The 26,806-nt window shown below is 38.4% G+C and overlaps 1 protein-coding gene and 1 non-coding gene across 2 annotated transcripts; both read right to left on the reverse strand.

The window, feature by feature from the left end:
- Positions 1-866: 866 nt before the first annotated feature.
- On the reverse strand, positions 867-25,090 carry rcl1 (RNA terminal phosphate cyclase-like 1). Its single transcript, XM_031890645.1, has 9 exons — positions 24,799-25,090; positions 18,844-18,915; positions 15,481-15,656; positions 14,587-14,661; positions 13,138-13,262; positions 11,977-12,102; positions 11,054-11,210; positions 3,989-4,092; positions 867-1,401 (listed from the first exon to the last, which is right to left on the reverse strand). The coding sequence occupies exons 1-9, from the start codon at positions 24,932-24,934 to the stop codon at positions 1,254-1,256; spliced, it is 1,119 nt and encodes a 372-aa protein (XP_031746505.1). The 5' UTR covers positions 24,935-25,090; the 3' UTR covers positions 867-1,253.
- mir101a-1 (microRNA mir-101a-1) lies at positions 3,454-3,544 on the reverse strand. The gene has a single exon (NR_049672.1). It is a non-coding gene; the product is annotated as a microRNA mir-101a-1 (primary transcript).
- Positions 25,091-26,806: the final 1,716 nt, after the last annotated feature.

A 26,806-nucleotide genomic window follows, 5' to 3' on the forward strand; every position in this document is an offset into this window, starting at 1 on the left:
AACAACTCTACTATGGGAAGCAGTGATGGCATTATTCAGGAGAAAGCTACATCAAGCATTAAACAGTACCTTTACAAGTCCTTACCTTGAACTCGGTTCCCACGATGCCCCATGCAAAAAAAGCTGCTTCAATGGAGAAACACCCTCTCCCTGTCACCATGTGGACTTGCATACATCCCCCCCCGTGTACCAGCTATTTACATTACCCCCCTTCCAGAGGTCCAAATATATAAGCCCCCTGAATGATTTCTCCGGTGAATGGCTCTTTAATAATGAAAGGAGGGAGCCTCAGGACACTGGCGCTGCTGTCTCCCAGTGACAGTGATGCAGAACAGAGCAGTGACATGTGCCGCGGCTCTGTATTTGGGCTGCACGCTGGATGTGCTCTGTGTACCACAAGGCTCATTAGGCAGCTTGCACGTCGCGCCCACGCACTACCCGTGCAACTTGCGCGCTCGCTCGGGCGATGCACGGACACACGGGGGTTGGCGCGGTATTCGTCGTATAAGACGTACCAACTTTCCCCCCCAGTTTTGGTGAAGAAAAAGTGCGTCTTATACGGCGAAAAATACGGTATTTATTTTGGGGTAGTGCGGAGTACATAAAAAATGCCTTTTACATGATAGTAATCCTGTGATTTCCCCCCAGGACTGAGTTTTGTAGTTTTTTTGTTTTTTTTTAGCTTCCACCTAAAAAATCCTGGGAGAAAACACTGAATACACTGTGTAAAGTTAGAACTTGGAATTTTTAGTAGCACTGCCAGATTACTTGGTCTAGAAAGAAATCCTCAACTTAAATCTGTCTTAGCGCTCATTTGAGGAACTCTGGTCATATTTGGGAATAGGGGATAAATACATAAGAACACATTTTCCAGGAGGGGGAATTTTTTTTTAATTGTAGTATTTTGCAATATAAAATAGTTTTAAAAAACATACAAAAAAAAGTATCTGAGTTTTTATGGTGTTTAAATTAGCGTTGTTCCCCAAAAATCCTAAAGACTTGTAACAGTGACTGGTCTTAAATCCAATTTAAGAAAAGGCTAAAACGCATTTCCTTATGTTCTGTAAAGTTCACTTCATAAGGCAGTAACTGGTGCAGCCTCATCCCCCAAGTTACAGTAGTCTCTATAGGCCAGTGTGTAGTTTAGCAATACAAAGCCTCTAGTGTGGTGTGAGCGACGGGATCCAGCCATCACACTGCCAAACTTACACTGACTATGTATATTTACTATAAAACCAGCTGCCTAGCAAGTTTTATTTCACAGGCTTGCTGAGATTGGAATATCCAACGCCAACACAAGTCAGCAGCACCTTCTCTGCCCCTTTTCGCTCTTCAAAGGTTTTGCTTTCCATTTTAAACATTATCTGGAAGAAACTCCGCAAATGGCGCAGAAACTCAATCCTGTCAATGATAGAATAAGAGAAACACATTACCTTCTGACATAGACTTCTAGTTCTGTACATACACAGATTATACCAAAGCCAGATTCATGTTTTAGAAAGAGCAACAATTGAATTAGGAATTTAGAATTTTCTGTACGGCAAACACACATAAGCACAAGCAGCATTTTATTATTCACTAAAAGGGGTTGTTCACCTTTGAGTTAAATTTTAGTATGATGTAGAGAATAATATTCTGGAACAATTTGCAATTGGTCATCATTTTTTTTTTTATTACTTGCAGTTTTTTTGTTATTTATCAGTTCAGGAGCTCTCCAGTCTGGAGTTTCAGCAGTTATTTGGTTGCTAGGCTCCAAGTTACAATAGCAACCAGGAAGAGGTTTTGTTGAGAGACCATTATATGAATAAAAGAGGGCCTAAATAGAAAACAAAGTTACAAAAAGTAACAACAAAATTTTAGCTTCACAGAGCAATAGTTTTTAGGCTCCTGGGGGTCAGTGACCCCCTTTAAAAACTGCAAAGAGTTGGAAGGCGGCGGCAAATCATTAAAAAACTAGAATAATGAAGACCAATTGAAAATTTGCTTAGATTCATTCTATAACATACTAAAAGTTAGCTTAAAGGGGATCCACCCCTTTAATACTTGTATTTAAAAGTAGTGAACTTGAGCACATGCAATAATTTTGTATATTCTTCACCAGCAATAATGCTTATTCCCTGAAGGTTAACCAAGATATCACATCTCAGAAAAAAAGCTCAGCAAAAGCCATTGCAGAAGAAGGAATTTAAAGTCAGAACAAATAGTTACTGTGCTCTACAAAACTAGCATGTGTGTGACCCATTTAGCATGTTCATACATTACGCCAGTGATACATGGAGCAAACCCCCTCTTGAAATCTATTACCAAATAAGTCACTTTTGTCATAAAAAAAAAACTTGAGTCTGGGCAACCATGCAACTAAGAAAGAAATTCTAGGTTACACACTAATGACTAATGGGGCAATAAAAGAATCAAAGTTTGTCACTTATGACAACCAATCAGCAGGCAGCATTTACTGGCCCTGTTTTAAAACAAAAATGATTGGTTGCTATGGGTTACGATTCCTGGGCAAATTGTGTCATTTATTAAATATGGGGCTATGGGGATATCATTCAGTTTTAGTAACCCATAGCAACCAATGAGCAAGAAGCGGTTAGTAGGCATCTGTTTAAAAGCAAACACTGTTGGTTGTTGTGGGCTACATTTATTTTACTACCCCTAAAATGGGGTAGTTAATGTGCCATAAAACATGTTTGTGTGTCAGAGGGGTAAAAGTTGCCGTTTGTTTTAGAGAAATGTGACGGTGCTAGCTAGTGGGTATATGCAGTACAAATGATGCAGTGTGGGTGGGGGAGATGTGCCCGGTCTTTATACATGGTAGGAAAATGTTTTGTGTTTTGTGTTGACCCTGATAGCAGAAAAACTATTGCTCTGTGAGGCTACAATTGTATTACTGTTACTTTTCATTACTTTTCTTTCTATTTAGGCCTCTATTATTCATATTCCCATCTCCCCCCCCCCTTTAAATTAACTTTCAGTATCATGTAGGCAGTGATATTCTAAAATAATTTGCAACTGATCTTAATTTTGTATGGTTTTTAAATGAATGTACTTTTTATTCAGCAGCATTCTAACTTGGAATTTCAGCAGCTATGATCAAATTATGATCAAATGAAAAATTGAATTATTATTAGTGGAGCTGAATAAAAAAAAAAAAATACGAAGTAACAATAAAGCAAGAGTACGACTATTTGGCGGCTTGTGTCAGTGACCCCCCACTTGAAAGCTAGAAAGAGGCAGAAGAGGAACGAATAATTCAAAAATTGTAATAAAAAATGAAGACCAACTGGCAAGTTGCCAAGAATAGCCAAGTCTAGAACATGCTAAAATTTAACTCATATGTGAACTACATATGCTCAATATTTTACTGGCATTATTATTTATCAGCTTCCATTTAGGCCAGGCACTTTTTCTGTACTCACAACCTTTGAAACCGCAGGCCTTCAGTCTCTTGATGGCACCACCATTCTTCAGTTATCACAGTACTGTACCTTTCATATACACAGCACCGGTACCATGATAACCGAAAAAGGACAGTTCACGCTCAAACTCCATGATGGACATGGTGTTTCATAGGACCCTTATACTAAAAACATACACATATTTTATTACATAACTCTCTCTCTCTAGAGAAACACAAAGATGAACAATATCCTCATATTCTACAATAGGGGATACATTATTTCTTATAAAACACAAGTTTATAGATGTGTGACAGAAATGACATCACTAAGTCACATGGGTAATATTTAAAGGATATTCATGGCTCTTGTGTATTATGTACACATAGGTAGAAACATACCCTCCCTGCTTATGAAAGATATACAACTTTAACCTTATTCTCCCCAGTTAGTAGTAAAGTGACATTGGTTACAATATAACCTAGGTGGTGGGTGGAATATATTGTTTGAGCAAAGGGGCAGCTAGTATTACTGAGGACAATCAAGCTGATCTATGTTCTATGTTAAACATTCTGGAAATGGCTTACGTGTAGGGGGACAAAGGTCCAAGCAGGACTTTGGAAACATCCTGCTGTCCAAGGGTCATAAGCAGCAAGACCAGGCTCTGATTGACCGAGTCCACGCAGCCACCCTGTAAACAAAGACGTGAACGATTAAACAGCAGATTGGCTTGAGGGGACAGGCCTACAATGAGCAACAAGTTGCGTAACTATAAGAGCAACCACTGACACCAGGAAGGTAAGTAAAAAGTTTGCATTATCATGGCTGAGAAGCAAACAGCTTGTAAAAAATATGGGAAATATCATTAATATCATTCTATTAGCAATACTGGAAAAAACTTTGCCCCTAATAATTATGAATATAATATTGTACAGTTTACACAAAATGCTTAATTTCTGAATGCTATGAACGGGGGGGGGGGGGGGGGGGGGGGGGTGTTAGTGTTTCTTTTTCCTTTAAGAGGATATGTGCCTCAACGTCCAAGCCACAACAGCACTGTTGAAGAAAAGGTTAATAGAAATCACACAGGCTCATTAACCCTAGGGCAAATTTGTAACTGGGAAGTAACCCATCAGTGATAAGCTTTGATTAGGCAGATCATGCAAGAACAATGAAAGCAGAACTGTTATTGGTTGTCATGGGTTACTGCAAATTTGGTCATTGCCAGTTGTTCTAGCTCCCCTTAGTAATCAATCACCAGTACATCATTTTCATCTTGTAACTCAAGCTGCAGAGCAAAGTTGCCAAAGATTTCAGGGTAGTATCTTATCATACTAGCTGACCTTCTCAGCAACCAGAAATAGATCCACAAGACCTGTGCAACCAGTTGCCTGGCTATAATGAGACAAAGAAAAGGAGCTCCTCCTGACATCCTGATAAATATTAAATTCACTGCAAATACCAGTAGTCACCATTGGTTTTCTGAGGAAGTGTGGGGGGCATATGAAGTGTAACACAGCCTGTGTTACGCAAAACAAAGAACCGAGACCTGGAAATACGGATTATATTTTGCATTAAATCATAATTCTATTGGTGCAGATTCGGCACATTTCTACAGACTGGACCAACATTGGGTGTGTGCCCAAAATTACCAGACTTTTCATAATACATTTTTGTTAAAGATTAAAAAAACAAAAAACAAGAAACATCAGTTTAGTCTATGTTTGTGGTCACTGGCTGAAAAGGTTTTTAGGTCTGCCCTTTGATCGTGCCAGTTACTCAAATTTTAAGGATAAGATGAATTATCATTGACCAATCTTGTACCTGGCATGTGTCCAAACTGGCCAAATTGTTACTGAGCCACCTCTTTGGATGTCTAAATCTGCCAGTGTGTGTAAAGAGCAAATCGACAGCCAAGTTGCCCAATTTTGGAAGATACATCTGTTTATTCTGTCTGCTATGTGTAACCCTTGGACTTATTTGTTTCAGGTTGCTTGTGTTAACTTGCCCTGCTGTGGTGCTGTGCGCTTTGTATAGCACAGCTTTAAAGCATGTAGCAATCCATGCCCACTTTCTAATTAGCTCCACCCTTATCAAGGAACCAAGAGTAGGACTCTTTGAAGCCAATGGGTTTGTATGCAAATGTACCCAGAATTTTAACAGGTGGAATACTGAGATATGGGGACACTGAAGGTTGGAACACACAACTGTTTTATTTACTAACGGGTGTTAACTCCACTACACTTGTTCAGTACTAATTGGTGTTTAGTTTGTGTGCCTTAAAGGGGAACACAAGTTTTCTGAAAAGTAAACATAACTTTAAGCAACTTTGCAACATATGGTACATCTATTAAAAAAATATGCAGCCTTTTCATGATCTGTAATGTAATAATATGGTTTGGAACAGTTACCTAAGCCTAGCCCCCTGTTCCTCTCCTGCTGATCTGGCTAACTAGTTTGAAAAAAAAAAATAAAAAAAAAATAAAAAAAGTAACAATTGTTGTCATCATCCTGCATCCTCCATATCCCACAATTCCCTGCACACGTGATGTCAATATGTATAGGAACATCACCTTGCAATGCATTGTGGGTTATGTAGTTCCTGTTAGTTTGCTGACTGTAAACTGTAGAGAAGTTGTTACAAATTGTAATATCAATATTTTAGTCCCAACTCTCCTGCCAGAATTTGAAATGATGCAGAAAGAGTAGAACTGTTTTTGCCGCTGGATTTCAGCATTTAAAAATGGTATTTATTCATACTTTTTAAACAAACAAACTACAGTGATGGGTATATTAGGGGTTTCTATGTTGTGTGGTTTGAAAGCCAGAGTCCCACTTAAACCACGCACATACAAACAATAGCAATTGCCGTCATCTACAGATGTGATGGTAAAGCACAATATGACCAACTATTTTGGAGAGGGTGGAATCAGCACACTGTAAACATTCTTTTGAGTATTCTTATAGTACAAGCCAACATGGAGGAAAACACTGAAATATTGGGGAAAACACACTTGTTTTCTTATCTTCAATAAGATCTTAAAATAAGTTTTTCTGCACAAAGGCACTTATCTGCATGTTTGATCTACATTTATCTGTAACCATGCAAAGTTAACAAAATCCCCCTTGATTCAGATCTGCAAAATAAATCATTGTAGGCTAAGGTTTCCTAAAGCGTAACATAAGTAATTAAGTAAAAGCCAAGAATCTGGTAGTTTGAACGACAGCATCTGAATTTTGTGCAACACCAAGAAAGCTTACCGTTGGCAGCATGAGATGAAAGGCATTTCTCCCAACCTCATCCCCTACATTGGTCAGTGTGTCATACTGGGGTTAGTTTGCTATGCTTTGGGCAGGCTGCCTTGCTGGTATTTATTAACCAAAACCAAATACAAGCGTGGGCAATAGACCACAACAACAAAAAACTTAATCTGGAATTATTCAAACACCTTTTAATGCACTAAAACTTCAAATGAATATATTTTATTGCCTCTTTGCTTATAAAAATGGGGAAAAACGTTCCTGGGGTTGTCATTTCTGGTATATCAGTGTGTAACTGCGCATACAGACATGACCCTGCCAAGGCACAATCTGAACAGCTGCACTGAGTGCAGAGCTAATCCAGCAGGGCATCCTGCCCTACATACAACACTCCAGCAGAAATTTGATCAATTTTCATTGCCAACTTGGAAACGTATTCTAATCCCATAATGTCCTTGCTCCTCAAACACTAAGCAAGAGATTGTAAGATTCATGTGCAGCACTAGCTTTATGATATGATTGACAAGCACCAACATATGCTGCATCACAGTACAAAAGGAGTGTGTATATATAGGTATAGGACTTGTTATCCAGAATGCTCAGGACCTGGGGTTTTCCGTAATTTGAAACTTTATATTTTAAGTAAAAAATAATTTAAATATTAAATAAACCCAATAGGATTGTTTTGCTTCCAACAAAGTTAAGTATATCTTAGTTGGGATCAAGTACAAGGTACTGTTTTATTATTACAGAGAAAATAGGAAATCTTTTAAAAATGTGAATTGATTAAAATGGAGTCTATGGGAGATGGCCTTCCCGTAATTTGGAACTTTCTGGATAATGGGTCTCCGGGTAATTGATCCCATACCTGTACAAGAAACATGTAAATTACAAATACAGACATCTAATAAAGGGGACTAGAGGATACTGTCACACCTATATAAAAAATGTTATGTCTACGTTTTCCTTAATGGAGTATGCATGTTCCCCTTGCCCTTGCTTCAAATCGCCATGTCATTTACAACACTCTCCCTCAGCAAAAACAACCTAAGATGTCAGGCCACTTATAGATGCAACACTGTGCTTTCATTAGTGGTGGCCTTAGCCTATATGCTGAAGGATGAGTCCACTCATTACAAGACTAAACAGAAAGCAATCCCAAGTTAAAAGCAATGCAATACTCAGCATTTTTGTAATTAAATCAGATGTAAAATCCCTAGAAGCCCTCGAAACAGCAACATGCAGGGACTGGGCATTGGCAAAAAAAAAAAACCCTAGTGGGCCCCACCAACCCAGACCACCCCCCACCCCCACCTGATCACAACCACAACAGAGAATGCAAGGTACACACAGAGGGGGTTGAGGTGTTGTGTGAACCTCATGACTAGGAAGGAAGGGGGTGGGGGGGCCGACGTGGCAGCTGGTGCTTATGTTTGAATTCCTTTTGGTTGCATAAAAACCAGGTATACTGCCAAACAGAACTTTCTGTAGGCTGCCAGTCCATATAAGGGCTAACAAATAGCCAATCACAGACCTTATGTGGTACCCCAGAAACTTTGTTTCTGCTTGGGTTGCTCCCCATGAATGTGGCTCATGGGTAAAAAAGGTTGGGGAACCCTACATCTAAAATAAAAAGTTTCTGTATGCTCTAATACACAGGATACCTCCCTTTCTGTTCTTTCAGCCTACTGCTACTTGAGGATGCTGGCCCTTTTATACCACAGCTACTTGATGCACATCAAGTTGCTGCTCATTATATCCTATGTGAGTATCTGGAAACCTGATATCCAGAAAGTATGGAGATCCATATTAAGGAGAAACCCCCCGTAGTTACAAAATGGCTATGTAAACGTTTACATTTTGTAGTTCTATATACATTCTCTGTGCAGAAGGCTTTCGGCAAACGTTTCCTACCTATCCGTTTGGGCATACTGCAGTGTCCCTCTCCTACTTCCATTTAAAGTATTTACTCAGAAGAAACGGTACCCTCAGGCTTATGAATCTTCACACAACTGCTATAGACCAGAAAAGGAAAATGTTTCTCGCATTCTTACCCTAAAATCCCATAGATGGCACATTAGTATGCTATAAACCCAACTCCAGCAAACTATAAGGGTAGTGGTACTGTACTTGTGTACCTGTTAAAGGAACACGCTGATGGAAAAATATGTTTTTTTCAAAACACATCAGGTAATAGAACTTCTGAAGCAGAATCCTGCATTGAAATCAATTTTTCAAAAATGTAAACAGATTTATTTTTTTTAATTTGATTTTGAAATTTCACACGGGGGTAAGCCATATTCTTAATTTCCCAGGGTGCCAAAGCCATGATAAACTTTAGTCACACTTTACTGCTGCACTGCAAGTTGGAGTGATATCACCCCCCTGCCAGAAGCCGATCAGCAGAACAATGGGAGGGTAGCAAGATAACTAAAAGCAGTTCTAATGTGTAGCGCTGGCTCTTTCTGAAAGCCCAGACTCAAGCACAATGCACTGGGATGGCTGCCTACACCTACCAATATTACAACTAAAAAAATACATTTGTTGTTTCGAGAATAATATTTTAAATGGTAAAGTGAATTATTTGCTATATAATATATATTATATATGTAATTTAGAAATAAAAAATATACCATAAAAACCACGACAGTATCCTTTTACGTTTCCTCTTCACCTACACCCTCAACCAGAGAGACCGACTATTTTTGTTACTAAGACGCATAGGATATTAATGTTATTCATGGGGCACAGAAACCCTTTTAATGTAAGGTTTGTGAACATGAAGCTCCTAGTCCACCAAAATCAAGACTGTGCCACCACTAGTAATAATTTACTAAAGACACCACCTTCAAGCTCTTGAAAAATACACGGGGAATATACAATCTGACTGTTCTCTTGATTCTTATTTTACAAAATTTTTATTCTGTTTCAAAGTTATTATATCCCTCCCAAATCATAGTTTTCAGCTTTTCTTTTATTTACCTTACAACACTGAATAATAATCTCCTGAAATGCTTATAAACAGACTTTTGACATATAAGCCCCAAGGGTCTGCATTGCAGACTAGATTTAGAGCTGTGCCAGTAAAAGGCGGCTCTATGCAAACATAGACAAGATCAAGGGCTGGTAAGCGTGCATTAACACAGGTAACAACTATCAGGTTGTGAAACGCACAGAAATTGAGAGTGCATTTTTTCACAGCAGGAGGCACAAACATGAGATCAGAAGTACTGGTTTTTACCTGCTGGATGCTCAGGGTAAGATATATGAAGCTATTTCCATTGACCTGCACATTATAAATACATCCTGCATGCTCACTTTTGAAAACAAGTCATAAGTAGATTGAACTGCTCAATTTATACAAAGCAAAGTTTATGCAACGATGTGTATTTGCAGCTGCTCACTGCTAGTCTACTGTGCTAGATACTCAAATACTAAACAAACCTCTGTAACGAAGTTTAAAATAGGCACAATGATGCAGTAATTTATTATAATAAAATGCCAAGTGCAGCAAACTGTATTTTTAATTTCATAAAAATGTTTAGAAAGGTGCTGTGCTAAAGACCCCTCAGATAAGTTAAGGTGGCCATACACGGGCAGATTTTAGCTGTCAGCATCTTATCAGCCCGAGTATGGGGCACTCTGAAAGGACTACCCGACCGATATTTGGCCAAAAATTGCCCACATATCTATTGGACAGGTTTAAATATCTTGTCAGAACTATGACCGCATCACTTTGTTGATGTGGTCCTTGCCTTGATGGCCTGTATCCCTGTTGTTGTGATCTGATCGTTTGTACCTCGGTCAAAGTGGGCATATTGGGGAAAGATCCACTTGATGGTCGACATCACCAAGCGATGTGTAGCCAGCATTAGAACACTGTGTAAGGTCAGACAACCAATGGTAAAACTGCCTACTCACCAAAACCCTAAAAGTAAGCACACTTAAACCAAGTTTATGCTCCATATGCTTTAAGTATTCACACAATATTCATGACCATGAAAAGAAAAAAACATAATAGTGCTGATAAAAGTACTTAGAAAAACAATTTGCCCCCACAGCTTGGTATACTTACAAGATAACAAAAGGAAGATCCTCAGAGTGAGGGAGAGGATAAACCTTCAGAAGAAGTGTGACAGTCCACATGAAGCATGTTAATTATTAGGGTCAGTGGCAATATAAGTGGTTTAATTGTACAACGTCCTCAATTTCATGTTATTAAGAGAGCATACCCGGTTGTGGGAGCACATTACTTTTAAATAAATATACGACTTAGCTATTATCTGTTCAGCCCATGCCTAGTCCACTGCAGAGTATCCCCGTGAAATCATGGGCACTGGGCAGCCACCCTGGTTACCCATTTGCAAAATCGGGCACCTGAAGTCACCTACCCTGTAAATTTCCTCCAGCAGCAGTACCGCACAGTTACGTCCCAGATCCTCAGGAAGCACTGTGCTACCTTGCCCCTGTGGGTTAGAGGCAAGCTCAGTGCTAAGAAAGCAACCCTCTGTTGTTTCTGCCACAAGTGACAAGCCAAATCCTGGGGACCTACACAAAGGATACCAAAACACATTTTAGGAGGTGGGGCAAGAAGGGTTTGTATAACTGCTCAGTTAACCAAATAATTCCTAATATGAATTTCCACTCAAACATTTATTTTTAAAACAATTATTTAACTGTACAGCTTGCCATGTTTATGATAAGGCTTAAGGCTCAAGTAATGTATACTGGTGTCAATTAGCGGTTCTCAGTTTTTTAATTTCCATTTAACTTTATGCAAGCACTAAAGATCACACATTTGCAGTGTAAATCTACACAGACTGGCACCACCCTTCTTCTTAGTCTCACATGTGACATTGTTAAGCTATATAAAGATCAGTTAGTTACCTGTGGTATCATTTTAAGGCTCTGGGTCAGCCAAGTGATACAAGAAAGTGCTTAAGTGTGCAGTTACAATGGAGATTGAATAAAAGCAGTTTGACATATCAATGAATAACAAATGGTGTATAGTCAGAAAGAAATGTGTGCTGGTTTAACTACTATAGAGCAAAGCAATACATACTGCGATATACATTTTTAAAATTCATGCTCTCATGGCAGGTTAAAAATGAGAAAGCACTCTTTTGCTCCTCCTACGGTGGCAGCCAATGGGAAGGAAATAGACTGCAGTACAGTGACAGATAAGCCTATGGTCAGTGTGCCCTGCAATGGCAGAGAAACATACCACCCTAACCCAAATTAAAAAGCCATCAAGGTAGTGCAGAACGGTTTCCTGCTTATAAATGCAGCGTGCAGACGAATCCCTAATACTTACTTTCCTGAATTGGCTCCCTTCATGTGATCAGTGTAAATATAAATGTCTGGGAGGAATCTGTTCAGAACACTTCTTGCTGCATCCACTATTCTGTTCCCAATTTGTGGAGAGACTCTGACGGAGTATCTATCAGCCATAGATCAAGGAAAGTATGATTGTATTTTAGTTCACTGAACTAATAACTATGAATGAGTTCCGCACTCAGTATGGGTCATCTACTATCACAAGGGCAGTGTGCTTGCACTGTGCTGAAACGTTTTTTTTTTTTTTAAACCTGGTTGGCACCACTTAGCTATTTAGCATCAAAATGAAGTATGTGTCAGATTCTTTAGGCACAACAGACATACTTGTGCTTGACACGGAAAAGAAGTCAAAAGGAAGGCTTTAACACCATACGCAATTACATGTAAGTGCAAGAAGCTCTGTAATAAATAGGAATTTTGAGAAACTGATTTAGGGCAATAGTTCTAGTGCCTAAGTTCACAACCCTGTGCATTCTTAAAGTAATATTAACACTAAAAAAAACAACTATTTTTCAAAATATTAATGTACAATAAAAGCTACCTATAGGTCATGTCAAGAGTTTTCACCGATAGACCTACTCCTGTAAGTAATTGATACTTTGGTTCCCAAACCTGACTGTCCCTTCTCAGTTACAGCTTCTAATGCTATTGGACTACTGCTACACAAATATGGCATTCCACCCAGAGGAACATGGGGTGGGGAAATCATAAAAGTAAATAAATGTTATGCATTCCCAAGACAATGTTATAATAGACAAAAAAAACAAAGGTTTAATTTCTGGTGTCAGTATCTCTTTAACAGTGCTGATGGCAGAGTGGGCATATTTGCCATTAGCTGACATCAAAGCACCCTAAACCACCACTGAATGGGAAGTGCCTGTGTTAATGATTTGGTAAGTATAACAAAAAACAGTAAACAAGCACGGAGAACAAGGCATGTTTTGCAAGTATAAAACAGTAGTTGCTTGTTGTATTTTAAGGAACTGCATATATTACATCAGGCCAACAAAACAATGCAAACCACATGCTGACAGCTTTTGTAAAACATTCTGTCAATGTTAATTGCTCAACTGCTTATTGCAGCATCCAAAAACAGCCTAAACCCACCTGCTACCATAACCACTATATGAAAGGATACGCTACTCCTCTAATGCGTTTTATTTTTCCAGGATCAGTCAGTTGAACAGGTCTTAAAAGCTTTCTTACTGGACATGAGAAGATAACCTCTCCCCCTCCACCTGGGGGCATTCCTCTCTTTACTATCTGAAAAGAGACCATAAAGAAAACTTGAGTGAAGAAAAAAAGTATTACCAATACACAAAATGGAACCTTGATTGTAAAGAACAGGGGATCACCAATCACAGTGCATATAGTAAATATGTTTAAGAAATCATAAGCAGAAAAAGTCATGGGTTTGTGGAAATAGATCTAGAAAAAGGGAAAGTATACAGTTAGAGCATAAAGAGAAATAAGGATGGCTATAAAAATTATCCAGTAGGATAAGAAAAACAAAGTACTGTACAGCTATCTTTAGAGCACCAGCTACGCTGGGACAGCAGGCAGCAACTATGTGACCCTAGCCAAATCACAAAATAGCAATGAGATTTAAACATGAGTTTCTAGTTATATATCCAGAGTCCCAGGATTATCACTTAAAGGGGAGATGCATGTTTTAAAAACACCTTTGTCATGGAGGCAATATATATCAGGCTGTATTTAGATAAGACTAAAACAGTTATTTGATTTAAAAAAAAAACAAATGTACTTTATCTCACCCCTTTCATGAGGGCTACTGGAAAGTGTTAAACTGTTGTATTTGTAAATATGTTAACCCTTCTTGTTAAATATTTGTTCCCATTTTGCTTTACAAGGGCAAAATCCAGTACAGGTATAGGACCCATTATCCAGAATGCTCTGGACCAAGGGTATTCCGGATAAGGGGTCTTCCCATAATGTGGATCTCTATACCTTAAGTCTACTAAAAAAAAAATCAATAAACCATTAATCAAACCCAATAGGATTGTTTTGCCTTCAATAAGGATTAATTATTTCTTAGTTGGGATCAAATACAAGGTACTTTTTTTTTTTATTATTACAGAGAAAAAAAAAATCAATTTTAATAATCTGAATTATTTGATTAAAATGGAGTCTATGGGAGACAGGCTTTCCGTAATTCGAATCTTTCTGGATAATGGGTTTCCGAATAAGGGATCCTATAACTGTATAATCAAAATTAGGTCAGGTTTATCTGCACTGCAGTTACCACTGAGCAAATGTACTTTGGAGCCTGAATTAGTTAAGTCTAATTACAGAGTTAAGAAAATAGTAGTTTTACAAATTTTAACTTTCCCTTTTAGACTTATTAACTAATAATATGAAATAAATAAATAAATATATATATATATATATATATATATATAAATATATATATATATATATACACACACACACACACACACACACACACACATTTTTAGACTTACAGAAAGGCAGAGAAAATGAAACAAGAATAATGCATGATATACATATATCTATATAGGTCTAAGTCTTGGTTTTTTTTTTAAGCCATTAAGCCCCAGCAACCTACCTTAAGCTCAAAATGCTCACCATCTATGCCAAATTTTTTCATTAACGGAATAGCTGTAGCCTTTAGGGTATCAACCTAAATAAAAAAAAAAAAAAAATTGTTAGACATGTTCACGTCCCTTTCCCCCAATCTGTAAATATAACTCACTTACGCAGACGTTAGTCAAGAAGAAGACACACATGGTCCATGTGTATGCAGCATCCACAAAAAAACTACCTTTGACAGTACAGATATTGGAGCAAAGAGATGCTTAGCATATGCACAGTACTTTGAATCCTGAAACTAGTGTTGGTTTTACTTCGCTCAAATCTATACTTAACTGGTTCCTTAGCCACTTGTGTAAAATTTACTTGTGGCTGAACGACCTTTCTGTACATTTCTAGATTTTATCTGGGGTGCTGACAACATCTTTATACAATACAAACTATTTAATGGATATTCATAAAAGCACTAAAACAATGCACAACAAGGAGGTTAGTTGGCATGTACAATACAACATTTTCAAGAAAGAGGGTAATGTGTTAAAAATAGCTCCAGCTTGCTTCAAGCAAAGTGCCAACCTGCAGGCAGTTGATCCAAGACGAGATCAGATGTAAAACTGGAAGCCGTTTCAGTTATATTATTGGTATATAAAAAGCTAAGTGCAAATGCATCTTCAGTTCAGAAGAGTCAAAATTTCCATGTTTGTGGTTAATGATTTTCTCTCAAACATTTTGAATAAAAACCTTGATTATATATTTATTTATTTACAGACTACAACACCTTTATTATATAGAATATTCTATGCTAACAAAACTAAAACCCTGCTGATTTCTGTATACAAGGAGCGATAGCAAAGACTTGGTAGCTTGACAAGAATTTAGCAAGGCATTAAACCCAGACATAGTAACTTACAGAGGGGTCCGCTTGATCATTAGTGACTCCACGCAGGGTGATTTTTATTGGGTGCTTCATAAAAGGAGCAAGGCATAAGAGGCTTTCTAAATAATAGCCAATAGAGCGCTGTATATTGCAGTCATGCTCCAAGGTTCCTCCAGAAAGAAGGCCAGGCAGATAGTACAAAGAGGTACCTGCAAATGAAGACAAAATTAATCAAGTACTCTGAACAGAGGTCCCAATAGTCCATAAATGATCTAAAGAACCAATCATTTACGCAATATATTTTAAATAGTTGGGTTCAAGAGTTAATATTTTTAAACCAAATGTTATGCTATGATTAGGGCAATATCATATTTTTTCCCTATTTTTCTCAGGATAAAAAAAAATAAATTCTAAAATGCAGTAAATGATCTGGACCTCTATCAGGTTATGTGCAAGCCAGGAAAAACTCAACCCACAACGACTGTAACCGTAGCCAACATGCAGCATCTGGCTCCATATGCTACTCCTTTTCATTCTCCTAGTTCCAAGACGGGAAAGCTTTGGGAGAAGAGAAGTATACTTTCCAGTCTGACAAGCACCCTAACCCCAACTCTCAATGGTCACCCAAAATTCAACGTGAACCTGCCAAACCAGGTTAACCTGCACATTACTAACCTCTATGAAAACTTGTTATTCACATTTTAATCTTTCTAATGAACCCAAGACACATCAATGGGAGTGGCTGACATAATTGTGTATTTCTCTGGTGGCTTTGCGGCCCCTTAAACATTCAGTGTTTTTGCTAGGAGAGAAAAAAAAAATCACTGGGCAGGAAAGAATTGAGCTAAGTTCTAAAATAATTGGTTTTACAAAGACAGATAGGACTATGCTTTTGTAAACAAAGTGTGCAGTCCTACAAGCTTCTTTAAGAAGATTTATTTATAGGACCAATGTGATCATTGGTCAAACTAGGAAGCCAAAATCGGTAAATTCAAGTCAATAAACATCAGGGGATGACAGTATGCACATACATACTAATGGATAAGCTATTAGCTTATCTGGTGGGAAAAGGCACATTTAGCACCATTAAACTACAGTAGATGCTGACCAGTTTCAGCTACATACACAGTAACCAACCATAACCAAGAGAAAAATCCACGACTATAGAAAAAAAATTTCCACCATCATTCAGAAACAGTAAATCTTGTCATATCATTTTAATAAGAGTCTCTCTTTTTCCCCCCTACCCTGAATCTCTTCCTTAAGAAGGCCATACATGAGCCGATTTCACTTGTTCTGCATTGAACAATCTAACCGGTACACAATCGTTTGACGATCGGTTTGCCATACGATATACCATCCACGGACAAGATGAAAAGATGGCATCATACTGTTGACGTAAAATACAGAAAAATCATACATCTATGTTCGATCAGAAATAGTTCGTTGACTTCCAATCATGACATGCTTAGGGAACAATCGTTCAACGACAAAGGTCTGGCACTCACACCAACTACCAGATTTTATCGCTGAATGACCAAAATTTTTAAACCCAGCCGATCAATCTTTTGCCCAGTAATGTTGGCCCGACGATCGTTCATACACCATCAACTATACGACAAGTTAACAATTCTTTACTTGTATTTTAGTTTCAAAACATGCAATTAAGAACCAAGAGCAAAGAATCCGTAAAATACAGGAGGGTTTGGAAGATTTATTGGTTTATTTTGGGATGGGTGGGGGATAACAAAACATTTTGTGCATTCCACTATTGTAGGAACACTATTTGAATGAATTTGTTCTCACAAGCCTAGCATGTATTATAAAGCAGAGATTACTGCCAAAAGTAATAAATTATAGTGGGAAAAAGTCAGTAGGAGAATGCAATTGCAGGAGCAGTAAAATGCAATTAAACTCATGCCAGTTGTACAGCAATACATAATTAAGTAGGCATTACGCTAACCAAATCACAACCAGCTATATTATTTTTGTTTTCCTTATGTGTCATGTCTATAGGTCAGTGTGTGAGAAACCATCTTACAGTGATAGCAGAGACAAATTTTAAAGGAAAGGCTAAGTCACTTGGGGGTGCCAAAATGTTAGGCACCCCCAAGTGACTTTAATCGCTTACCTTGTGCCCCTGTTAGCTGAAAACAGCACCAGCCCGGGGTACCTTTAACAAGCGCTTCCTCCTTCCTGCTTCAGTTTCCGGCAAACTCCCGTGGCCGGCGCACGTGCAGTAGAGTGAAAATCCGACTTTTCTGTTAAAGCCTGGCTTTTCACTCTACTGCGCATGCTTGCGCGAGCGAAGCAGGATGGAGGAAGCGCTACAGGCTGGTGCTGTTCTCTCCAAACAGGGGCACCAGCCCGGGCTACAAGGTCAAGGTGATTTAAGTCACTTGGGGGTGCCTAACATTTTGGCCCCCAAGTGACTTTGCCTTTCCCTCTCCTTTAAGGGGATGTAAAGTCATTTTTAAAAAATGCATATATAGAGTCTTAGCACTAAATGATAAAACTGTGTGTTTAGAATCTATAAATGCATTTAAAAAATGACTTTACATCCTCTTTAAGATCTCCTAGGCAAGCAGGCGTTTTGCTTCTTTGCTCTGTGCAGAACATTATCTGTCTATTTAGTGGCAATATTTCAAGCCTGAATTTTAATAACATTTCCCAAGTGTGTGCTCTACATTTGAAGACTTGAATAATAATGACATTTGAGCACTTTTAGGTTGAAATCCAACTTTCACTACTGATGACGTTTGGTTGCCATTTACTTCAATGGCAGGCAACCTGGTTAAGATCATTTGTCCAAGCGTTTCTGCACTAGATACTGCACAAGATACTGATCTTTAAGTTAAAGGTGAACTTGTAAAAAAAATTTAAAAAAAAATACATTATTATTACAATACATTATTTTTTTTTTTCAAATGTGAATTGCAAAGGGGGGAAGTTAGGAAGCAATGCAGTATTTGTTTATTCCTTCCGCATTCTCTGGCATTGACTTGAAACAATGAAGCAGAATTCAGTTCCCTTTCAGGTATAAGCCTTTAGTAGTATCTGGGGATGTTGTAATATGTAGTTTATAAACGGAGTCAAAATAAAATCAGTGGTTAAATGATATGCATTTTTCATGCCAAATCTGAAAGGGAATATGAGGTCTTCCCTCTGGCTCAACAACAAGAGACCTAGGAATTCTGGGTGTGTTACCAGTTCCCAAGCCATCTGGAACAAAATTGTGGGGTGTAGACAAGTCACACAATACATAAATAAAATGTTTGAGACCAACTACATTCATCCATCTTCAGGTCTAATAAATAGTAAAAAGACACAGAAAAACAAGTTGCATACAGTATTACACTTGTTTAAAGAGAGAAGGAAAAACAAAAAGATAATTACCAGTTTCGTTGATCTCGATCCTTGTGCCATTTGTTATTTTATCCATAAGTCTGATGAAACTTGCTTCAAAATCTATCGGGAGGTTCACAGGAAAAAGAAGATTGAAGAAAATTAACACATTTCCAATCAACCAAAAAAAATTAAAATGAGATAAATGCTTAAAAACATAGGGTGTACGGAATCCATTTTTTTATTTGGCCAAAATTGAAAAAAAAAAAAAATATATATTGCTGCATAGAGCCTTAAAGTTATACAATTTGACTGGGGTTTAATTCAGTTTAGCTGAACACATACAATTTGAACAAAAATCCTGCAAAAAGTGATGGGATTCATCTGAATTCTAAACTAAATAATAGGTTCGACACCCTGCTAAGAAGTTTGTGAAAACAAACTCCTTGTATAACTTGTAATCTGAATAAAATATCCCTCATTAGTAGGGTTACATAAAGGCCAAGTAAGAATTCATATTTTCTGATGCTTTCGGAGTCGAAAAAATGCTTACAGGTAATTCTATTTCATTCTATTTGCATAAGCTCTTTTTCGTTTAGAATTTAGATCAACCACAAACTTGTTTGGCAGCCACTGCAGTGTCTGTGTTCTAGTCAATGGCAGGGACAGCCCTGTGGAAACTGTTGAGCCTTGACCAACAGAAGGCATTGCTGTCTCCCGAAAGCAAAAACCTTTTTGCTGCATACTTTCTCATAGTCTTTAGATCTTATTTCATACCTCCCCTTTCAATCACCTTCATCACCAAAACATGATAACTATGCACTAACTTATTACTGCCTCTCCCAGCTTAACTTGCTATGGAATACAAATACATTCCTATGCATTTGTAACTGCTGAGATTCAGGGTGTGCACTCTAATGGCACAAGGTTCTCACAGACCTGAATACGTGCCTACAACAATCAGAGAAGCCAATACATGCAATAAAAGGCAATATAAATATGGTCCCCAAGCACTTATAGCTGCTTCCCTTTTGCATGGGAATGGGATTTCCAAAGTATCAAAGTAGAAGTTAACTTTCTTTCATAGTACCTAGTCGATGGCTTTATAGTGATGCCTAAACAGTGCAAATCCCTCAGAATAAAGAGAAGCTGCTGCTTGCAGGATAGAATATTTTGACCAACAGTAACCAACAGCCCACAGTAACCAATGTACCAGTGTCCCAAGACACAGGATGCCTTGACAGTATCTCAAAAACAGAAATTCTTATTCACCTCCTGTAGTTTATACACAAAAGTAGCAAGCCTTTCTTTTTAGGTTTACCAAGGGAATAGGATTTCTGTGTTAATATAACTGGTGATATACTAGAACCATATTATTTTATTTTATTTATAATATTAGGACTGTCTAAGAACTGTCTAAATAATTTATATTATTTGTGGTGACTAGTGGTGACAAGCATTTCCACGGTGGCATATTTCTTCCTGGTGCTCCAAAAGCCTTGCTCGCATTCTAGATTTCAGAGAAAAAAAGCACACCATGGCTTTGCATCAATACCATCCCTAATGCTATTCACAAATGCTTATTTTTTTTTTATTCCAATTAGGGCTATGCACATTTGTTGTTCTCTCCAGCTTTAGCTATATACTAATGCCTTCCCCAAAACAGTGCAAAGGCACATTATATATTAAGAAGTGCTCAACAGCTATGAAGAACTAAAAATGCATACTATTTAATTTCTAGACTAATTCAGAAGCATCAAAATCAGCTTTGCAGATAAATCGATATAAACTTAACAGTAATATAGTCTAAAACAGTTAAACCCATAAGGCCATTAAAGGGGACCTGCCACCCAGACATAAATAGCTGTATAAGAAGAGTCCTGTTCAAATTAAAGATGAAATCCAAATTCCTTTTTATGTTAACACAGCCATACCCATTCTACAGGCATTTAATCAATGTCAATCAAATATTGTCTGCCCCGCCTTTATGCCTTCGGCACAGAGGCGGGGCAGCAATTAATTTCACTTTCCATTCAGCACTTTGTATTTGTCACTTTACCCCTCCCTTCCTTTCCGTCTTAGTGTGTAGCCTGTGCATGGGCATCAGGGTCCACCTTGCCATACTAACAAAGTGGCCCCCCTACCTGCTTGCTGTAGTTGTGTAATTCCAAGACTAAGGGGAACAAGATTTAAATAATTTATATAGTGTAAGTGAATTTAATTATGCTAGACTAACCCAACAAAAAAGAATTTGGAATAATTTCTTTGGGTGACAGGTCCACTTTAAATGAAAATAGAGAGAATGGATTTGTTTGCAACACACTAATATCAGACAGAATGCCTTCCTCACACCCCACGTTCTCTTGCAACATCAGTTAGACTAAAAAGAGTCTGAATCTTTTTAAAAAGAATTGTGCAGTGGGGTTGGCAGGTGCCATTTCACACTGCTTTGGTCCTTCTGTTTGAATGGTGACATGGAGCAAATGCAGTTGAAGCCATGTTCGGCTTGAACTTTGCCCGATCCTGTGGTAATGTGCAACAGAAGAGGCATGAAAAGGCCCCTGCCATACCTGTATATTTTAAGAAAGTACACTAAGGGGCATATTTATTATATTATTATATATTGGTACCAATCTATACACTCACATACATAAACTATAAATACAACCACTAGTACTAACTGTAGATATTAGTATCACAATAGCCTTGGATATTCTGCTTGTTCAAGAACTCATCCAGGCCCCTCTTAAAGGCATTAACAGAATCTGCCATTACCACATCTCTAGGAAGGGCATTCCACAACCTCACTGCCCTCACTGTGATCATCATACCTAGTATGAGTAAACAGCCCTAGAAGCTTTCTCTGTTTGTTTAAGATTGCAGCTGCCATTTTAGCTTGGTGTTTATAGCTTCCTGCTTGCAGCTTAGCCATTATAGCTCAGATTACACATTCCTAAGGGTGGGGCGAGTGAGTTATATAAATTGTTCTGGGAGGGGGGAGCAGACTCTGGCCCCAGGAATGAAGAATTTTTCTGAGACAGGAAGTCAGGTATCCTAAGAACATGTTTACAAAAAAAAAAAAAGGAGACAAGAAATCCTGTGTTTATTTTGATAGAGGATACAGCATTACTGTAAGTGCTTATGGCTGTATTTACATAGACCTTTCTGATAAAGCTTACTTAGTTTTTACCTTTCCTTCTCCTTTAAGGCAATCACTGCATAGCCCCTATGAAGCAAAAGATCATACGGCTATCTCATCATTCCTATTAGGAGCTGACCCTTCTCATGTCCCTCTTGAACAATAATGGAATGAATAGCCAATAGACAAATGGTTTCATTAAAAAAAAACTAAATTCACGTGAACGGATATATACTTATATCAGCTGCCAAACAGTCTTATGACACCACAGCTTCATTTTCCAAATTGCTATGCTCTGTACTTAGCCGTACTGTCTATTTCCTGAAATCTGCCTAAAGTAAAATCAATACTAATCAGTGCGATGGAAATCATTAAGTGAAAAACTGATGTCAGATGAACAGTACAAATCAATATATGAATACAATATTTTCATAATTTATAATAAGAACACAACTTCCAGCAGAATGTTACCAAAAGTAAGTCCACATAAAACTCTATACAATGCTATAAGTATACACTACTTAAAACCATAGGGTCTAAATATATCCAAAGCTTCATACATTATGCACAGATAAGGATCACTTCTCCCCAATCTGATTTGCACATCAATAGGTATATTTGGGCTCTTCATGTGCACTTCAGTCTGGCATTAAAACACTTTTAATAAATCATCTGCTTAAAACTCTTTAGATCTTCAAATACCAATAGATTTGGAAGCCACTTATGTAACGATCAGTCAAGCAAAGACTTATTTCTGGAAAGCTCCTTCTTTCAGTGCAATGTGTGATAACCGATAGCTTTTCAAACCGATTGTTTGGCTTTAATTCATTTAATTATAAGAAGGACTGAGGAGTCTGGAAAACACCTAGACACAACTCAGTCACTTACAATGTACTATTTTAATTCAGTATGCTGCAATATTTATAGTGTCTCTTTTTAATGTTTTCCTATATCACTAAAAAAGTTGACCATATATGATCAGATTCCGTTGGGTGATTTGATCTGCTTAAACTATACTACTCAGGATGTCTGAGCATGTATGACACTTTTGTTCATAGATGCGGCATATTGAAAGAAGAGGAGCCATAGTCTATCCTTAGTTCAGTTTCACCCAATGAAACTGAATAATGCAATACAGCCATCAAATAGGGTGGCCAAATTGATCAAGTTTTGACTAGCTGGATAACCTGTAGGTCAATTAAGCAACTCACCATTAGGGCTCTGGCACACGGGGAGATTAGTCGCCCGCAACAAATCTCCTGTGTCTTGGGCGACTAATCTCCCCCAAATGCCATCACACCGGCGAAAATGTAAACCGCCGGTGGGATGGCATACGCGGCGGCAGCGCGATTTCACTGAAATTGCGCAAGTTTCCTCTCGAAGCAACTTGCGCAGCCGTGTGTGCCATCCCACCGGTGATTTACATTTTCGCTGTTGGGATGGCAATCCGGGGAGATTAGTCGCCCGCGAACAGGGAGTTTTGTCGCCGGCGACTAATCTCCCCGTGTGCCAGAGCCCTTAAATGTCACCGTCAAATAAACTAAGGGCTTTAAAAGACATTTAAACAGCTTTTATCTGCATCTGCTTGTAGCATATTTTAACCTGGGAGATGTAAGTTTTATCTGTATCAGATCCTGTAGGGGGTTAGTTAGTTTGGCACAGTAATGTTAAACTGTTCAAGGAAGATTTCCCTACACTAAACTTATCGTGGGTGCTCAGGGACAAAGCTTATAAAAGCCTGTCTTTGGCAGATATTTAATTAATTTGCACACGTTTTAAAATTCCACAAACAATGCATGGGGCTCACACCTCTGAAACAGCATGCACTCTCCTGTGCAAAACGTAAGCAAAATGCCTTAAAAAATATATGATGAAATGTGGAGAGAGGTGTTGGTGTGAATATATTTTGGCAATGTATTAACTGGAGAACATGTGAAGAGATAGGAGGTTAAGTGACTAGTCTTTGATGGTTCGATTCCCCATACTTAGGGGCACGAACGGATCGAAAGCGTCCAAATGCGTTTTTTTCGTAATGATCGGTATTTTGCGATTTTTTCGTCGCAGTCGCGATTTTTTCGTAGCCGTTACGTTTTTTTCCCATTCGGGATTCGGATTCGTGGATTAGTAAATCAGCCCCTTAGTGAGTCATAGTTGCCTTTATAGCTGTAAAGAGCTTTGCACCCCATGGGCTATATAAACAGAATTCCCCTATGTTCCCTACCTAAAAAACTTGGATCAACACAGATATTAAAACAGGTACTGTCTATATATGAAATCTGCACCCTACACCCATGGATCCTGAACTTGCTGTGCTCAGCTGTTTCTGAACTACAAATCCCAGAAATCCAAAGCCAACAGTTGTGGATACACAGTATAACATGTCCTTATATAAATTATAGCACAACAGGTCAGCTTGTACCAAGATTGACAGCTGGCCATAATGCAAAATTCAAGAATCGTCTATAAAGAAGCTTTTCTTATAAGGCATACACAACATTTAGAATACAACAAGAAGCGTTACCATGTTGTAACATGAACGTGTAGGACGCCTTTAAACTACACAACGCTACACTGATGTATGGGTTAATACAGACACCGACAGTCTGCAGCAAGCAGCTACTTATCAGCCATGCAACACGTGTATATAAATGTGCCCAGCTCTGACTGGGTGATAATGCGACCTTACATGGTATCTTCTACACCCACCGCGTTTATAAAGAATGGTAAAGCAATTAAGAGAAATCTATATGCAATAGAATCTTCAACCTGCTGCTACTGTACTATTAATTCTGTCTGACAAGGGTTTGTGGTTAAGCTATTTAGCAACTGGTGGCGGTTCTTGATCTCTCCAACATACAATCCCTTACCCCTGATTCCTGGGCTCTCATCTTTAACCCGAATGCCTTGGATCTTTACTGGCCTTCCACTCAGGGTAGACAAAACGATCCTCTGTCTGAAGAAGTTGCAACCCTCATAGCGAAGGCAGTTCCCTTGGCTCGCCATGCTTAGAACCCTTCCCACAGAACCTCTCCCTGGTACAGCTGCCAGATCCCAGTGTAGCGCCAGCACACGTGCTTTGGATCGAGAAGCCGGATGGAACGCTCCAAACAGGCAGGTCAAAGGTCACCTGAAAAGGGTGGCGTAGAAACACTACAAGCGTGTTACAGTTTTTTTTTTAGCGAAGCTTTATTGGCAGCATTGTCAGTGGCCATTTGGCAGTGGTGCAGTGTATAGCTGCAGTTAGTTAATACGCTTGTTACAATATGTAGACTGACTTCAGAATTCCAGTTCTTGTTAAATAATACACCACCTCAACATAAAAGCAAACCATTTATTAATGGAAGTCAAAAAGCAGTTCTTTTCCTAAATCCTAATTATTAGGGTGGTAGGGTCCCTCCTATGCATAATATTCATGTTAAGTTACAAAGTCCTAATAAACTGCATATTACTAAAAAAATACATTCACAGTATTGCTATCATTCACGTTTATAACACAATTCTATACCTACAATAATTCAATCCACTGTTTACTTTGGTACTAAGAGATACTGAACCAGAAATTAAACCTTCTTTACATTTAAAGTGATACTGACACTAAAAAAATACTTTTTAAAATATTAATGTACATAAAAAGTTACCTATAGGTCATGTTGGTAATTTTTCACTGATAGGGCTGCTTTTGTAAGTAATTCTTACTTGAAGTTCCTAAACCTGACTGTTTGGCCAACCTGAGTGTTTTAATGCTAACGGCCTAATGCTGCACAAATATGGCAGCTCCCTCATAGAGGAACATGGGGGATCATATAGGTAACGTAAAAGCATTGGGCAAATACTTTTATGGCAAAATTGTACATAACATGCAAAGTGAATGATGTTATGTATTTTAAAAAAGTTTTATTTCAGGTGTCAGTATCTCTTTTAGCATGTTATATTTCTCCTTTTACACTTATAACAATGGCAACTACATTGATTTTTACATATGTCATTTTCATTTTATTCTGATAACTTCCCACAATTAAGTCTAAATTCCTAGTCTTAATGGAGAAGGAAAGTTAAAAACTAAGTAAGCTTTATCAGAAAGGTCTATGTAAATACAGCCATAAGCACTCACAGAAACGCTACACTGAGTCCTCTATCAATAGAAACACAGGATTTCTTTTCTTTCTCTGCACAGAGAAAAGGCTAATGTCACAGGGATTGCTTTCCAGAATGCTGAAATATGCACATAATCTCTGTGACCCATTCAGCAGCTTATCTGCCCTCCAACAGGCCTCCCTGACCAATATCTGGGCAAAAAAGTATCTGTCGGATTGAAGAACCCCCTTCATCTTCCATGACTCATACAGCTTGCCTATTTTTAGAGCTCAACACAGAAACATTGACTCGCTTTCTATTAATTCTTGTGGGATTTATAAACTAATAAGTAGCAAATGGTGAACTCTAACTTTCACCCATTGATACATACACTTCTAAAATTTTATGTATGTAGCCAGATGTCTCTGCATATATAAATGCTGAAAAACAATAATTGGAAATAAGCAGCACATAATAGACACTTTGGGGTATATTTATCATGCTGTGTAAAAACTGACCCGCTTTCCGCTGGACTGTCCCGCTTTTAATAGCGCATCCCGCTGTCCCGGATAGTTCCATGAATGTCCCACATTTCGGGACAGCAGGATGCGCTGGCTGGAGCAGGGAGCTCCTGCTTCTTGTGGGGCTTCTGCTTCTTCGGCGGCTCCTTGCGCAACGGCGTCACGCCCTTTTATAAGGTTGCGCCCGTGCGTATTAACGTCATACGCATGCACGGGGTGCAAACTTATAAAAGGGCCTGCCGCCGCCGCCACCGCACAAGGGGCAGGAGCCGCTGAAGAA

Source organism: Xenopus tropicalis, chromosome 1, assembly GCF_000004195.4.
Source record: "Xenopus tropicalis strain Nigerian chromosome 1, UCB_Xtro_10.0, whole genome shotgun sequence".
NCBI lineage: Eukaryota > Metazoa > Chordata > Amphibia > Anura > Pipidae > Xenopus > Xenopus tropicalis.

Excerpts from the sequence above, each read along its gene's own strand:
- rcl1 (XM_031890645.1), bottom strand. The coding sequence starts at position 24,934 with ATGGCGAGCCAAGGGAACTGCCTTCGCTATGAGGGTTGCAACTTCTTC. Across the intron at positions 13,263-14,586 it reads GTGAGCATTTTGAGCTTAAG|ATAGTAAAGAGAGGAATGCC; the intron begins GTAGGTTGCTGG and ends GTCTCTTTTCAG. Across the intron at positions 12,103-13,137 it reads AAACGCATTAGAGGAGTAGC|ATACTCCGTCAGAGTCTCTC; the intron begins GTATCCTTTCAT and ends TATGGCTGATAG.